The following is a 15215-nucleotide window of genomic DNA, read 5'->3' as shown; positions in this document are numbered from 1 at the left end:
GACTAGCAGGAGAAATAAATAACAAAGCTGCTTAGTTAAGAGAACAGGCCTTGTGCTATGATGTACAAAAGAAATGTAAGTCATTAAAGCTATTTTAGTGTAAAGCAAGGTAAATGTGTCTGTGCAGGCGATTAAACAAATAATCAACTTAAATATGCTTTAAAGCACATATTTTACCCTAATCCTTACAGCAGTTAAATATAAAAACACAAAAAAAACATTTTTTCTGCGCAAACTTAAAACTTATGTTCATTATTTTGTACGCCCTTAAACTTGTTTATACCTTTGAAAAATGATTGAATTCTTTGCTGTGTGCGCACTGAATTTCCTCATTACAATTTGCGGTGGTCGAACTATTTGAGAAGTTCCATTTGGTACGTCCCATGACTTTAGACTATATATTGCTCTATGCAGTTAATCCGCTGTTTAAAGCAGCAAATTCAGACAACTGGTTCCGTCTTCTCTGCATTCAAAGGGAGTTTCGGGTAAGAATTCATGGTGTCGGCATTCCTTTTTTAGTATTTTAAATTCAATTTCTTTTGGTCTTGCGCCCTGATAACAAAGGAATTGGCTTAGTCGAGACAGCATTTTAGTAAGTTGTGCTTCGCTCAACCCATAGAATCACTCCAGTCTGTACTTCTTGTGTCTGCAATTTTTATGTTTGATAAAATTGAATTTGAAGAAAGTGCTTAGCTTTGTGACGCTAAAGCAGAGTTAAAAATTTTTTGAATACAATGGTAGTATCTTGCAGCAGCATCTTCTATGTCATTCGCAATGTACCTCATGAAATATGGAGTGCTCAGTTGGAAACAACACTGCATATTTTAGATCTTCCTGCCCTTTTTCGCAAAATAAACGAGTAGAAAAACTAAAAATGATGGGGTTATTTAAGAACTTTTTCGGTTGACAGTATTGTCAAAGTACCAGAATTTACTAGAAATCTGTGCATTTTTCTATATTAGGCAGCAGATACTCAACATTTCGCCTAATTCGTTTTTATGGATCTACTTTCTGTTTTTTTGTCTTATTTCTAGAAATGCAAGTTGTAATGGCCGTGATAAGCCATCACTTATGTCAATTATAACACAAAAATGAGAAAATTGTGTGCACTTCTACAAACACTTAACTTTCTTACTTTTACCCATGAGTTTGTCACGGTGGCTTCTAGGTAAATTGTTTTTTTAGGTGCTTTTCTATGACTCAGTGATAAGTGTGTACATAGGACAGCGGACTAGATGACGCGGTACATGGCATATTGTCATTCTCTAGATTCAGTCAAGTTCCCACGGTAAAACACACACACACATATATATACATATATATATGTAGGTACCTTGTTTATTTTAAATAAGGTTGCGCTTTGTTCCGTATTTGCGTTGTTTAATGCTTTGTAAATTACTCTTTAGATGATGTACGCGGTCAGTTTTGGAGGTGAGGGTCCTACTTTGGGTGGTGGAGAGCATTATCAAAAAAACATGGCGAACGATGTTATCAATCCAAAAGCTTAGTACGCTGCCACTTTTTGCATCTGATAGCATTTGTTTGTGAATCAATGTCTAATTTTTCTTTTGCTGGCATGTTAGCACCAGATCATCAAATTTTTCAAGACAAATAACACCCTTTCGGCCTGATTCCGGGCGAGAGAATGACTTGGTAGGTTTAAAAATAATACTTTTACAAAGTGTTGCCCTGTTTTACAGTTTTCCTTGTTTAGGCGGCGCAATATCGCAGAATGAATTTCGGGTCACAGCCGAATATTTCGCGTTCTTCAAGGCGGAATGAGCTAGACCCCAAGCCTGCTCGCAGTCTGGTAATTATCAACTTAATACCACTTCTGCATATATGTTGGGGGAATAATTTATTTGTTTGCTTAGAACAATTTGAACACGGTTGATGGACCCCCGGACCCCACTTTTCTGGAGGAAGTTGGTAGTGTAAGTAGGATTATTTAGTATTAAAATTACAAGACATTCTATTGTTAGGGCACAATTTTACTTGTTCTAAACAACCATTCCATGTTATTTACTTATTTGCCTACTGAAGCTCCTGTTGTGTATACAGTTATTCCAGGAAATTTTAAATGATGTATGGTAAATCCGTACTATTTAATTTTTAATTGAAATAACTTAGGTTCATAAAAGAAATGGACTTTAATAAAACCTTCTTTAGGTACACTGGAAGTGTAATTTGGCGGTAACAGCATAGATAGATAGGCACTATCAGTCGCAATAGTTGTCGGATGCTTTGAGGAAACTTTGTCGTAAATTCACCTTCGGATGCAATCTCCTCATTTTATATGTAGCTAACTTATCTGCGTCCCATGTTATTCGCAATTGACTTTACTGCATCACACCTCAGTGATGGCTTCGATTGTTTAATGCGGAACCCAGTGAAAGTGTTAGGGTACGAAGCCGATAAAGATTCGCTACTATGGGAAACCGGTATTGGATAAGGTAGTAGACGAATTTAAAAGTAGGAGGGTGTAACTGATAGCTGGTCAAAATGGAGGCATATTGAAGAAGGTTGACGTTACCTCTTTTGAAACAGTAGCTGAGAAAAGACTTACTAAAAGCGATTTTCGCACTGGCGATTGCATGCAAGTTGTATCAACAGTACATATGACCATCTACGAGAGGCGTTTTTAATTGCGTGTTTCTTCAAGAAGGATCGCACACAAATCCATTTGCTCTCTTTCGCCTCTAGGCTACTGTAAGCGATTTTTACAGGGCTGATCCTTGATTACCAAAAGACCACGCATGTAAATCAGAAGTGTCCAATCTCCTGTTCCTGCGTTACTTTACAGCTGTATTCCATTCATTGAATTCTATTCGTGCCTAACGTCAACCTAATGTCTTTATTGTAGGGAACTTATTCAGTTGTTTATAAATGCAAGTTGGAAGCGAATGGGCCTGTACTGGCAGCGAAGGTGATGAAGATGAATCCCTCTGAAGGTGCCCCAGGAACGGCTATTCGAGAAGCCGGTATTCTTAAGCTGCTCAAGCACGATAATATTGTCACCTTACATGAAGTCATCTATAAACCTGGGAAAATAACTCTGGTTTTCGAATATATAGTAAGTAGCTTTCGATTTGTTTATGGTGTTTATGGAAAGTGCTCCATTACCGCCTCCATATTCAACACTTTTGTAAACTAAATCTTAGGAAGAAAACAGTCTGTTATAGTTTGGTTGTTCTACAGCTTTAATCCAACACCCTTGCTCAAAAACTGAGAAGAAGATCCGGTTATCCTCCGACCGAAGACGCACGATCTGGTGCACCCAAAGGAGTTTAAATAAGAAAGTCAACACTTTACACATATTCCGGTGCTAGTAACGAACGTGTTTAGTCAATCCTCAAATGTGTGGTTGCAACTCTGCATGAGATCCGCGGATGGACCATTGAAGGAAAGTATTTTCGCCTACCTTTAAGCATGTTCTTTGCTCTCAGCTGAAGTCGGAATCCATTGCGGAGTAGTAGTGTGGTTTTCTTTTCTAGTCCCTAGAGATTCAGTTGTCATTTAAAAATGAAGCTGATTTACCATTGCACTAAAATAATTATAAAATGAAACATGGTTGCCTCTTCTACTGCCTACGAGAGAAGATGTCTTGCTTTATCAAAGCCACCGTCAAAGAGGATTCAGTGGGTCAAATGCGGTCCATTCTTGAAAGCGTAAAGACTGGACTTTTACATAAGGATATATGAGGATGTTTTGCCGGATGTAATGAATCATAATTTTAAGCAATAAGATAGGCAGCAGTTTGTCACTGTTACTTTCATTTTATGATGTTTCGATGGAAGCTCATAATTTAGCCTCTGTTTTTGGAACTCGGTTCTCCAGCTCACTGCACAGCCCAAGTTTTGGGTGGCGTTTTAAGAAGCCGTCAATAATCAGAAATGCTGTTATTCAAGCTATCTCCATTCACTTATCATTCACATTGTAGCAAAACTAAGTGTTTTTTCGTAGTTATTTTAAAAGTGATGCTTTTGTTATCATGTTAGGAAGACAACCTCTCCAACTACATGGGGAAACACGATTTACCGAAGGATAGTGCCACTGTTCAGCGATTCTCCTCTCACTTATTTCAAGGACTGGCATACATACACAAGAAGAATATTCTTCACAGAGACTTGAAGCCTGAAAACACTTTGATAACAAGCAATGGCATTTTAAAAATAGCAGATTTTGGTAGGTTCATATAGTAATGAACCCAGGTTTACCTCGTAAACCCACTTGAATATGAATTGAAAGAGTTATGTATTCACAAAACCACAAGTGATTTGACAGACGATCTATGGGAAGTTTTTATGTTTGTATGCGCATGAAGTGGTATTATGTAAAGGTATTTTGCACAAGTTAGATAAACCGAAACTAATACTTGCATATCACTCGACGGTCGTTATTTTTGCCTTGATAATAATACATCACAAGAGGAAAAATCACCCTGTCGCGGGAGCGCACGAGACCTGCACCCGAGTGAAGATGTAAACGTGAAGTTTCTCCCTGAACAGAGGAAATTTGGTCCAGTTCGAGCGAATTTATTTTGCTTCAATTTACAGGAATGGCTCGACAGAAATTCCTTTCAACGTGTGACATGGAAACACGTGTTGCAACCCTTTGGTAAGCCCTATCAAGAGCTGATAACAAGAATTAATGACTCCTATTATTACATTACGCTAGTTGGCATATCTGCTACCACAGTTTCGCTGCAGCCCAAACCTTTTATTGTTTCGTTATGCCACCTCATTTCGTTGGCTTTTAAGAAAAGTGTTTGGTAAAAAATAAAATTTGAATTGTTTGATTGTCCTTAGTTCAGGAACATTTTACATTTCCTTGATTGTAACCTTAAAGACCTGTTTGTTAGTTGTAATAAACTGATAAAGAACACATGTCGCAGTTTTACGACCACGAACTAAGCTGCCAAAAAAGAGACAGTACAAATACGTGAAGGTGAAATTAGGAAGATATTAGTGTGTACTAAGCTAAAAACACTCCACCAGTGGAGACTAGCTATTTGTGGTAAAGTACGATTGAAATTTTTGGCATGGAACTTGAAAGAATGCAGTGTTGTTCTATGTTAGAAGTAAAAACTATGCTTCTCATTCCTGTTTTGGTCTCTTAAAAATTGCATAATATTGGTAAGATGAGAGGGAGAAAACACAGTAGATCACCCGAGCAGATGGTGATCTCTTGAAACAAAGCTTTAACATAGCCAGTAGAAATGGTATTTGCTCAGCGCTCCATCAGGTTGTGCAATGCGTTCACTGGTGTGCACCAAGTGATGGTGTGCTGTTAAAGGTAGACACTTCAATCTTCGTGCGCACTGTCGTATAAAAACTACTTCAGTTTGTGTTAAACATTTCTTAGGCATTCTTGAGCCTTGTGTAGCTGGCTCCAAGCCTAGAATGTGCCTTTTTTCTGTGTTTCTCGAAGTCATCCAAGTCTTTTTAATCAATTTTGAACATGGAATTGGAATGATTCCCTTAACTTCTGCTGAAACAAAAATATGTAAATATATTGCTCAATCAAGAGAGGTTTAGTTTTTCGGTTGCTGCAGCACAGGAAACTACGTCAAGAAGTCAGTAGAGGTAGATGACGCAGAATGAGCTGGACGGTGGAAGTGGGAGAGCGGAGGGTTCGTCGCAAAAGACGATTGCGAAAGTCCCTACCGTGCGTCCAAGACGCTTCTGAGATGTTGGTCAGAAATATCGCGACGGAACCTGCGCTTAAAAGCATAGCATAAAGTGTGCTCCTATTTGAGTACTCTTGATGAAAGGCGTCAAGCTGTCGAAGCACCTACTGAGAAGGAACAATCCATCACACTTAGGCATCGTCTCCATTCTTCGCACCCAATAGTAAGAGTCATTTCACAAAATACGTGTGATTTTGAATGAGAATATGGTTATGCCGCAGGTGGATCCAATGCATAGATGCGATTGTCGACTAAATACAACTGTTGAGGATTATGCCACTTGGGATAATATAAGCGCCGACCTCATCGGTCACTGTTGACTTATTCTATCGTCAATTTCACTTTATTAGTGGCGGGAAACAGACTGGCTTGAGGCATTGCAAGATGGGGCGAAATGACTTGATTAATTGCTTTACCGGTTTTGGTACCTCTGCAATACTTTATAGACGCGAGATCAACTAGTTGTTTTCAATTTCTCTTACCATCGAATGCAAGCAATAGAAGATGCCACTTTTGTACACTTTTGTGTGGATTATTCCCTGGTTAAAAGTTGTTATAGTCGTCTTAACAAAATAAGTAATTTATCGGAATAAGACCCTGTAGCCCTGAATCAGTATTCGGGCCAAATCCTCCCGACAAGTTATCACTGTGCATTTTCACTTCCAAAAACGTAGGTATAAACCACCGGAAATTCTCCTAACGGGGTGCAAATACGACTTTGGCATCGACATATGGAGCGCCGGATGCATCGTCTACGAGATGATGAACGGCGAAGTGCTCTTCAAGGGGACTGATTTTGTAACGCAGACTTTTAAAATCTTCCAAATACTCGGTAGGTAATTTTCTTTTACATTTTTTAGAAAAAGGGGTGGCTGAAGGAGTCCCCGGCTAGTTCTAGGTCTCAAAGTCAGTTTTTGCATATCCCCTTACAATAATAAGTTAAATGTCAAAATCCATATACATGCACATGACTTGTTCAGTATTAAATTCTGCATGTAGATCCATTCTGTGGTGTGATATTTATAGCTAGTCAATTTTTTGTCTCAAGGATGGGATAGAAGCAGACAAAAGTTGCGTAACTGCGGGGCGCTTGCAGACACCTTCACATTTGTAACGCAGATTTTCTCACCGAAATCCATTTGTCGCACGTAAACAAAACGAAATTAACTAAATTAGAGAAGAAAGCTGAAATAAAGAGGCAATTGGTGGCACAAAAAAGAACAAAAATGCGAGCTGCGGTGATTGATACTCTCCTGAGACCTTGACAGTTTACGGTTTTGAGGCATCGAGATTGTGAAGCAAGATAGCATTTTGAAAGGGGATGATGGGATTTTAATTTATTCTTCGTTTAGGCATACCGCCACAGTCATATTGGCCGGAGTTGAGACTCAACCAAACATTTCAGGCGATTCAAGGGAATTTGGAGGAATCCTATCCGGCCACCACTTTGCAAACATACGATATAAAAACCCCTCTTAGAGATCGTTTCACACATCCTTCTAATCGTCACTGGCGCGAAAACGCGGCTGCTTTCAGCCTGCTAGAGGCCTGCCTACAACCCTGCGAATCAAAACGTATCGCGGCCGAGGATGCGCTGAAAATGGATTTCTTGGCTAGATGTGTGGCCCCGTCAAAAATCGACCAGACATACTCTTTAAGGATCCCCAAACCCTCGGATCATATTGGCACAACAGATTTATGCCCCGCTAGCAGGGCTGACAAGCACAGCATCGAGACACGGAGTGTGAGGCATATACGAAAGCTATTAAAGACCCATTTGAAACTTACAAGAGTGAGTATTGTACTCCAGTTTTTCAGCAAGCAGAGATTTCGAACTCCAATTTTCACTAAAGAGATATGAATTGCAATCTTTAATCGCCTTAAAATAGTATAAGAAACGAATTAATTCTTCTCTACATCTATCTGCCTCAATCTTTTTTAGCTGTCTGAAAATATTAAAGGATGTCGATTAATACTGCTAGTTTCCCAATAAAAAGTGTTTGATAATTATTAGTATGTTGCCGGAGCATTTGAAAAGTGTAGTGGATAGTTTGTAACAGCAGCTATAGAATGATGGGTTTATCTTTGCAATGCCTAACGAGAGGGCAAAATGTCAATGGCTTTTCGTACTGAGCATCGTATCGTGTGTGTGTGTGTGTGATAGGCAGGGCTTATGTACGTATGTATGGATGAATAGAATGTGGACGACTAGTGCACGGATCGTGACTGTACTCCAACCGTACAGCGACAGTTGAAGCGCTCGTAGTCTAGGATGGCTAAGGCCACATCCAAACCGCATGTTTGTCGTGTTGCTCTACCTGCTTGTGTGCGTGCGTGCGTGCAAACAGTAGCTCTTCCACTGTGACGATCACTGCAAAGGCGAAATACTCACCAATTTAATAGGTGAGAGTTCACTAGATTTTTTTGTTGCACTGGTTCATTCATAATAGCATTAAAAAGTATCTACTCTGGGATGCCAATTGAGGTTACAAGAAGGTGCGCTATTATTTGTGTACGCAGTTATTTTCTACAACTTTTATCTCAGTTTAAGATTCTCTACGAAATCGACTGTGAGCCGTTATTTTTACGTTAATTTGGCCATTATTCGAGGACCCTCTTCAGTGCAAAATTTGCAAAACCTTGACCTATTACTGTGTGATTCCGATCACGATTTGATAAACTATTACAATAGGTGTATTTCCGAATGCGTGTGCCAACTACTAGTTGTAATTTGAGCCAGTTTGTACACACCTAGGATAAAGGTAGTAGTGCTGTCCAAAGAGCATGAAATTGAGTTCAGACCTCAAGGTGCTTTGTGAGGTTCAAGCAAATTCCTTTGAATTCTTGCTGAAAGATTCAGTACACAGACACAAATCGTATTTGGAATACTGTTAGAAATGTAAAATGGTAATTTATTACCATGGGAGGATTACAAACGTTTTGATACGTTATGTTAATGGCCTTTGAGCGATTAAAGGTCAAAGAAGCTGCGAGGGTGGTAACTGAAGGTGAGTACACTAGGTTGGATCATTTGTTAGAGGTAGCGCCTATAGATGCTTTTCAAGGGAGTTCATAAGTACTATCCACTCGTAAATGCCATAAATTGTAAGATTAGCAATAGTGCCTAATGGACTTCCACGATAGTATATTGAGGTCATTTCTGTGGACTACAATCTTTGCATCTAGATCACCCCTCAAGCCTTTCATATATTTCATTGGTAATGCCTGGCAGGAGATTAGGCGTGATAAGAAGGTGAGGCTTCCATTTTGTGCATTTGAAACTTTTTACTGGAGGTTTTATGAGTAGTAACTGTGCCAACATAACGAGAGAGTTGTGGATCTGCAACTCTCCAACTAGAGTTGAGGTCGTGTTTTTTCCCAAATTACAGTCGCGATCTGAACTCCAGCCGACTGTTATGGAAGAAAGTCACTCCAACTCCTCGGATTGCTTCCAAGGCAAAACGCAGTCGGATCATCAAATCCAAATTTGGGGGGGCAGTTGCGGATCGTCTCTTTCCAATCCTCCTCCTTCACTTTCAACATTACCACCGCAAGTAGGAGTTTAAGTCCATTTTTCAATCATGTGTTCAAAAATCCGCGTGTTAAAATGATAGTTGATATCTGGGATGTCATCTTGGCGGCAGCATTAACACTCATACGCTCTTCCTTACTGATAAAGGTGCGCTTCTCTGTTATTTTTTATGTTTTGAGAGTAGAGTGGTAAAGGTCCAATTGGAGTTGTGGACGTCTTTTTCCCATTTTACAGTTGCCATCTGCATGCTCTCAACCTCCTATGAGAGGAAGTTACCCCATCTACTTGGGTTTCTTTTAGGAAAGCACGCGGTGTAATGGTAGTATCAAAGATTCGAGAGGTAGTTTTGGACCGTGTCTACGTACATCACTATCATCACAACCACCACCACAACTACCACCACGGAATGTAAGTTTGAATCTATCTATGATCCGTTTAAAAACTGGCTCTACTGGCAATGAAATTTAGCATCTAGGAAGTCATCTTGCCAACAATAATTACGAAGATGTACTTGTACTCCCTAGTAAAGGGACGCTTTCACATTTCGCACGTTTCGATGATATAGTGGTAGATCTTCTACTCTCCTTCAACCAAAGTCGTGGAAGTGCTTTTTCTGTTACGATTTTTCTGCTTTAAGACTCGCGAAAGAGGACAGGATGCTTGTTTGCTGCCTAGTGTGTCATCCATACCGTCGTTGGGTAGTGGCGTAACCTCTCTTCCCATTTCTACTGCTCAACAAGATATTCTTAAATCTCCCTCTTATCGACATCCATCACCGCCGCCAATTGTAAGAGTTCGAATCTATATATCATGTATTTAGTAATTCGCATATGCTGACAATGAAATTTGGCATCTAGGAAGTCACCTTGACAACTCCATTGTCATTTGTGTGCTTTTACTCCCTGATGAAGTAGCGCTTTCACTCTTTGCATTTTTCGGGGTTTTTTTCTTATTCTATTTCCTTTTCTTTTTCTGTAAACAAAAGTCATGTCTAAAGTGCCTTTGCAACTTGGCACGGAACCATTAGCAAAAACCGCTCAATCGAGGCAATTTTAAAGCAGTGTACGCATTTCCTATTATCCCTATCGAAGCGACGGTTGTAACTGTCCAGGCAGAATTCAAGAAGTGCTTTCTCAACATCAACCAAATCGGTCTCCTATATCTGCATACCTCTGTCCTTTAACATGTAAATACCACTTCGCCAAAGTCGGGTTCCATATTTATCGTTGCGCCCAGGCCAAATGCTCCAAATGCCCAAATAAAAGTTTGATATTTTTGTGGCCTAATTCCGCTGGATCCTTTAGTGGCACCAACACCTAGTAAAGTAGCTTGTCTTGGCCAAACAAGATTGTGATTTGGCAAGTCGTATGTGAGCGCAGTGGTCATGGGCTGTGCCAGTGATCCTAAACGCCTTGAATTTAGGCGAACTCTCCATGATTAGAAAGTGAAGTGGTATAAGGGGTCTTGGTTGCCATTAGGGCCCCATGAACATTCCTCAATTTTTTTGATCACTACAAACTGTAGGTGGACCCTTTACAGTACAGAGTAGCGTCTCTTATTTTCGTCTATTTTGCACAATGAATCTAGATACTCGCTCAAATATCCGTTTCCAAAAGTTTTGATTTTCTTAAACAAGGAACACAATAAAAGTTAGCTTTTCTGCCAGTGTGACTCTCAATTTGACTTAGTATTTATTTGTGTCTTTTCTTTTAACAAATTGTCTAATTTGAAAGGAGGAATACAGGGTAAATGACAAGCTTGACCATTTACAGGTTAGAGTTCTATCACATTTGCCATTTAAGTCGATTTGTCACTAATACTCCATGCAATGTGTCCATTTTCAAAGATAACAATTCGTACGAGTCAGTCACTAAATGCCAAGAAGACATGTATCCTTATGGAGTGAATCCCGTTGTTTGAATGAATACAATCTACTATCCATGCATATATGGCATGCATTGTGAAACTGACAAAGACAACTCTGTGTACTCGATCCCCATGATCTTGTAGCAAGGATACTTATGTGAGCTTCGAGATTACTCCCCGAATCGAGGCATTGCTTTGCTTCCTGTGGACGTTCTGCTGTTTCATTGGTAGCATTTCACATTGTCATATTAGGCATGATGAATCAGACTGGCGGCGAGACTTCCAATTTGCGTATTTGAGGATCTTTTACTGAAGACTTTGTGAGTAGATACTGTACCGACATAAAAGTGTTGTAGTGATACAGTTTTAGTCTTCTACCCACAGCTCTGTTACCCGATGGAGTCGAAATTGTTTCAACTATTGCAATTTTGTCTAAACTTTGAAAACCATAAAAAAGTTTTCACGATCCACTTTGCCATGACTCTAATAACAGATTAACTTTATCCCTTTAATTCTTGTTTGTGTAATCCAAGTAGCGTTTAGTGAGACCTAAGATGAATGAACGTGAATAATTGTGGAAACGACGTTTGGTCGCTAAATTTGGTTAAGCTTCCGGTTCTTTGTGATGCGTGGCCGGAAACTCGGGTGGCAACAGGCGCGAAGACTACGAGCAAGTAAACCACACAGCTTAAGGCTTTGTACTTTGTCAAAACAACTTTTGGTTTTCTTTCAGAAATGAATATTCTACCTCCCTTGATATTTTCAATGCCTTTTAAAACATAAACCGAAAAGATGGGTCTTTTGTTTGCAAATTATGTTATTCGACCCCATTTTTTTCATTTGTCAACGGTGGATGCGATCTTTATCGCATTTAAGAAATTAAACTACTAAGTGGTGAGTGACAAAGCAACAATATGTTATATTTTGTACTATCTATTTTACATATTATTTTGATATAATTATCAAATTATTGACCAACTCAACTCATTGCCATCCATTGGTGGCGTTAGGCCTGCCAGTTGTTTACTTGTTCCATTTTTTACCATTTTGACACTTTTTCTGACATTTTTCCCTGATTCTAGTGAAAGAGCTTTCATTTTGACGATTTTTTAGCCACTACGTGTGCGACGTCACCACGCGAACACAGTCCCTTCTGGACTTTCGAAGTCGATGGAACTCTCCTAAGTAGATCATTTCCAGCTCTGTAAGCGTGTACGATGATGCTTACCGACACTGCCATCAATATCACTTGTATACTCTGGCTTTTTACCTGAGGGTAAGGATTGTTGTAATGTAATAAGCATTCCTAATAAACGTCCACCTTTTTAATTTGTCATGCCATCTGTAAGTTGGGTTGCTTATTCCGCATGCTAATACCGCGAAATGGAATACTCATGCCAGTGCATCCATTCGTTTTAGAATGCATTCTATCCACATTGCATGTTCTGGTTTTTGTGTGTACTTTCTTCATGCGGAGACAGGTTATGTCGGGGCACGAATCTTGTATCAAACTGGTTATTTTGTGAATGGTAGTGTCTTATAAAGATGCGAATTACACTTAGAAGCAGAGGATAGGTACGCTCCAGAAAGCGATAGTTGTGGTGCTTGTATGCGTGAACTTTGTTTTAGTCTAGAATACGTAATTTACCATTCCAATGTGGAAGCAGAACTTCAGAAAGACTCCTCCATCTCCTGCATGCCGTATATCTCACTAAACTGTGCAATTTAATGAAATGAAATACTTTGTAAAGCTTCTTATCCTTTCTCGAGTTTATAAAAGTTAACTTTTACCACAACTTCCCAACTGTGCCTCTGACTTTTTGTTTCTGATTGACTTTTGCTCAAGTGAATCCCTTTTCCTTCCTTTGAGAACAAAAAAGTGTCAAAAAATGTGGCGGAGCCAAGGTCGCAACCAGGATGTGAGTCCATCGATGACACTGTAATGTATTTGAAGGATTTTCGGCATATTTGATCACCAGAACGAAGATTTATTATTTTGGTTTTTGTCATTCTTATTAATAAAAATATGTATGCCTATTTCATCTCAGCGAAGTTCACTTTTGACGAAGGATTGAAACCGCGAGTAGGATAATGGTCTCTTTTCAGCAGACGAAACACGCTTGAATAAGATCAACTCTGCATTGGGCGCGAGGTGCAACGGAAGTTGGGCGTTGATCAGCAGTCACTTTTATGAACGCGGAAGCTTGCGACCGTTCAAAATCCATCCACTGCTTCGGACGTTGTTCTCATTCCACTCAGGCGATAACTCTCGCCGTATGAGTGAGTCTAAACCATGCGTAAATAGGTATATTTGCAACTTATCCCTCTGATAGTAATGATGATTCGAATGTCGTCTTATATCAACACGTGGTAAGTGGTTGAGCAAACAACAACGTTGATGCATTTTTAACACGACGTTGGCATCACTACAGTGAACTGGGGTCTACTTAAAGTGTAAATAGGTGTTTTTGATGATTGAGAATTCTCAAGGTAGTTCTTAATCATGTCTTGTTATTATTGCTTTATGGCGACTTGGTAGGGTTATGACAAAAATTGTGACTTCCTACAAACTTTGGGCAGCCATATTCATTCGGTCACTTGAGCTCTGGCGGGATGAGTGAATTTGATCATACCTCCAAATAGAGCACAAATGATTACCTGGGTCTCCTTGAGGGGACTCCTGACCCGTCATTCTATAATGTTTTTTGCTTGCATTACCATGTCATGATCTCACCTGAACTAATCAAAACACAGAGTTAGGATGATTTTTATTCCAGGCGTCTAAGCATTTATTCGAGTAGAAATTCTACTGCATGATTCTGTAGTTGCGGGAAATGTTCGCACATTTGGGATAAATCTTACCCAAATAATTTTTTGTTTGAAGGTGGAACTTATTGGGTGGGCTTGTAGTCTTTTTATGTAGATTTTTCCGTCAAATGCTTGGTAATAACAGACCGAGGTCACACGTGAACAGCTGTGGCCACGAGGTGTGGACACATTGAGGTCGTTGCGTGCTCACATATGGTCACATGTGCATCCAGACTTTGGAAGACTCATAAAATTAGTTAACTCGAGGTGTATTTGATTCGTTTGCGACCTCGAGACCTATAGATAAACTGTGACTCCTCCGCACAGGTTGAGCACACGTGGCTAACCTCAATAATACAAAAGACGAGCCTACTCACACTTACCATCTGTTGAACCTTCAATCAAAATCACCTTCATTGAATCAACGGAGACAGAGGAACCACCAAATTTGCACGTGTATGACTCCTTCCCCATATTGGAGCTTGACTTCACAATTACACCGCATGTGATCTTTATCAGATTATGGTGCCTAGTTGAACTGAATCGTACCACAAACGGGTTCGGTTGCGTTTAAAACAGGGAAAAAGGTGAAATGCTCTGAGTCTGAGTATAATGACTCTACTAGGGAAATAACGCATCTTGCTGTGGCGTTCCGTTTTTCCCAAACGACCAGTTAGCAAATATGTCAAGTGATAGCATCATGAGGGAATAAATTCTTACTATATTTTTTAGCTTCTTTTAATGGTATGCGACAGATTTGAGAGGCTTAACTGTGCGTGCTTTTTCCCTCCATGGATCCGGTAGTGTATCGCTAGATTGAAAAGTGAGCAGCACGAGTCTCGATTTTAGAACGGGCGTCACGACTTTCTTTTTAAACTTACGCTATGTCGTGACAACAGTCCATTAAAAATTTGGTTTCCAGCGACATGTTAGGGTATAGTCAAATTTCGAAAATGAATGCCCACAATTAACTTAACCCTAAATCATAGTGGTGATAAGCATCGTGTATTCCGTTATACCAAAGCGGAAGTTAATTGTGGGCGTTATCAAGTCGTCTTCTTCAAGGTATGTATTCATATGGACTTCCCATTTGATTCCCACAATCAGTAATTGCCAGCAAATAAATCCGCCTTTGCTAGGACCACTATGCTTAAGTGTTATAAGTGGGCACAAGTACTGGAGCCTATCTTCTCAACTAACCCTCATCACTTTCGATTCGGTCTAGGAAAGAGACTTGCCTACGTTCCTCTGCAAAAGTCTTCCTCCTAAATATCTTAACCCTTTTTTATACTTCTTAAACAAAATTATGGAGAATGTTTA

The 15215-nt window shown here is 39.6% G+C and overlaps 1 protein-coding gene across 1 annotated transcript; it reads left to right on the top strand. All coding sequences in view use genetic code 11, as the record gives it.

The window, feature by feature from the left end:
* Positions 1-1732: 1732 nt before the first annotated feature.
* Positions 1733-12272, top strand: EGR_08662 (Cell division protein kinase; the record flags this gene model as incomplete). The annotated part of the gene is made up of 11 exons (XM_024497911.1): positions 1733-1810; positions 1875-1934; positions 2864-3073; positions 3999-4185; positions 4557-4617; positions 6364-6521; positions 7042-7433; positions 9079-9243; positions 9522-9629; positions 9859-10008; positions 12201-12272. The coding sequence occupies 11 exons, from the start codon at positions 1733-1735 to the stop codon at positions 12270-12272; spliced, it is 1641 nt and encodes a 546-aa protein (XP_024347681.1).
* Between the last annotated feature and the right edge of the window lie 2943 nt (positions 12273-15215).

This window comes from Echinococcus granulosus (genome assembly GCF_000524195.1).
Source record: "Echinococcus granulosus chromosome Unknown EG_S00114, whole genome shotgun sequence".
NCBI lineage: Eukaryota > Metazoa > Platyhelminthes > Cestoda > Cyclophyllidea > Taeniidae > Echinococcus > Echinococcus granulosus.
The sequence above is the reverse complement of the archived record's forward strand: the minus strand, read 5'-3'. Positions and strand labels throughout refer to the sequence as shown.